Source organism: Phytophthora parasitica (genome assembly GCF_000247585.1).
Source record: "Phytophthora parasitica INRA-310 unplaced genomic scaffold supercont2.257, whole genome shotgun sequence".
NCBI classification, from domain to species: domain Eukaryota; phylum Oomycota; class Peronosporomycetes; order Peronosporales; family Peronosporaceae; genus Phytophthora; species Phytophthora nicotianae.
In genome coordinates, this window is record NW_008649243.1 from 8,123 (window position 1) to 9,173 (window position 1,051).

At 38.0% G+C, this 1,051-nt stretch overlaps 1 protein-coding gene across 1 annotated transcript; it reads left to right on the forward strand.

Annotated features, from left to right (window-relative positions):
• Positions 1-346: 346 nt before the first annotated feature.
• PPTG_24827 (hypothetical protein) lies at positions 347-828 on the forward strand (the record flags this gene model as incomplete). Its single annotated transcript, XM_008918661.1, has 2 exons — positions 347-446; positions 800-828. The coding sequence occupies 2 exons, from the start codon at positions 347-349 to the stop codon at positions 826-828; spliced, it is 129 nt and encodes a 42-aa protein (XP_008916909.1).
• Positions 829-1,051: the final 223 nt, after the last annotated feature.

Consider the following 1,051-nt stretch of genomic DNA (forward strand, 5'->3'; position numbering starts at 1 on the left):
TTAATATTATAACATTTGTCAATACTAATGAAGAATATCCCGTAACAACGCCATAAAATGAAACTCGTTTAAAGTATTTTTTTATAAAGAAACAAACAACTTTTTCTACAAAAAAATTCCTTTAAATGCACATTTATTGGTTTTAAATTTTGAAATGCTAAAATACTTTTTTCTAAACGTCCTCATTTCAAAAACTGTTTTTTTTTTAAAGGAAAGTACCAAAAGTTCATTTTTTTAAAAAAAATGTTGACTAAACTTTGAAAATCTGATCATTCTTGGTTCGTTTTAGCTTAATGCGGCGACAGAGCAGGCCAGAAGGGAAGGAGTCGGTTCGAAAGAGGAGGTCATGTCACTGCCTATCATTAACACTCCCCATGGATGTGCTGAGAGCTTGCTGCCAAAAGGTGAGGCCCAAACCAAGATCTCAGAAGGAACCGACAGCGTAGGTGCGCAACGTGGATCAAAGAAGGAGTGCTTGGCACCGACCATCGTCAGCGCTCATAACGAATGCGCTGGGAAGCTTGTTACCAAAACCGAAAAGCAAGAACAAGACTTTGAAGAAACAGAAGCGCGAACAAGGATGGGCCCCCACTTCGCCAGCGATACTGGAACTTTTTACTTTTCTTAGTTGAGAATTTGATGTTTGCCGTCTCTAAATCAATTTCAATCGTATCTTAGTGTTAATTTCGTATTGAGTACATTTGCTACATCGAGATGTATGTATATCTGAAGCTGGACGCATGACATGGGACTCGATGCTATTGTGTGGTTGTATTTACTAACTGCTCCGTCGTTCTAGTGGCTTCAATCCCTAAGTTGAAGCCATAAGGTAGCTTGAATGTGACTGGATCACATTCGTACAAGGTTGATTGAATGTTGTTCAAGGCCGACTAGGTCAACATTCACCCTTTTGGCATACAAGAAAATAGTTCATTAGTTTCTGCGTCGATTTAGCATATAAAATATTCGCTCTTAGGTTTCAAATAATTACAGATACATCCAAAAAATGTTATTTGACAGGATCGTCGACGCTTTTACTAAATGTGGTGAA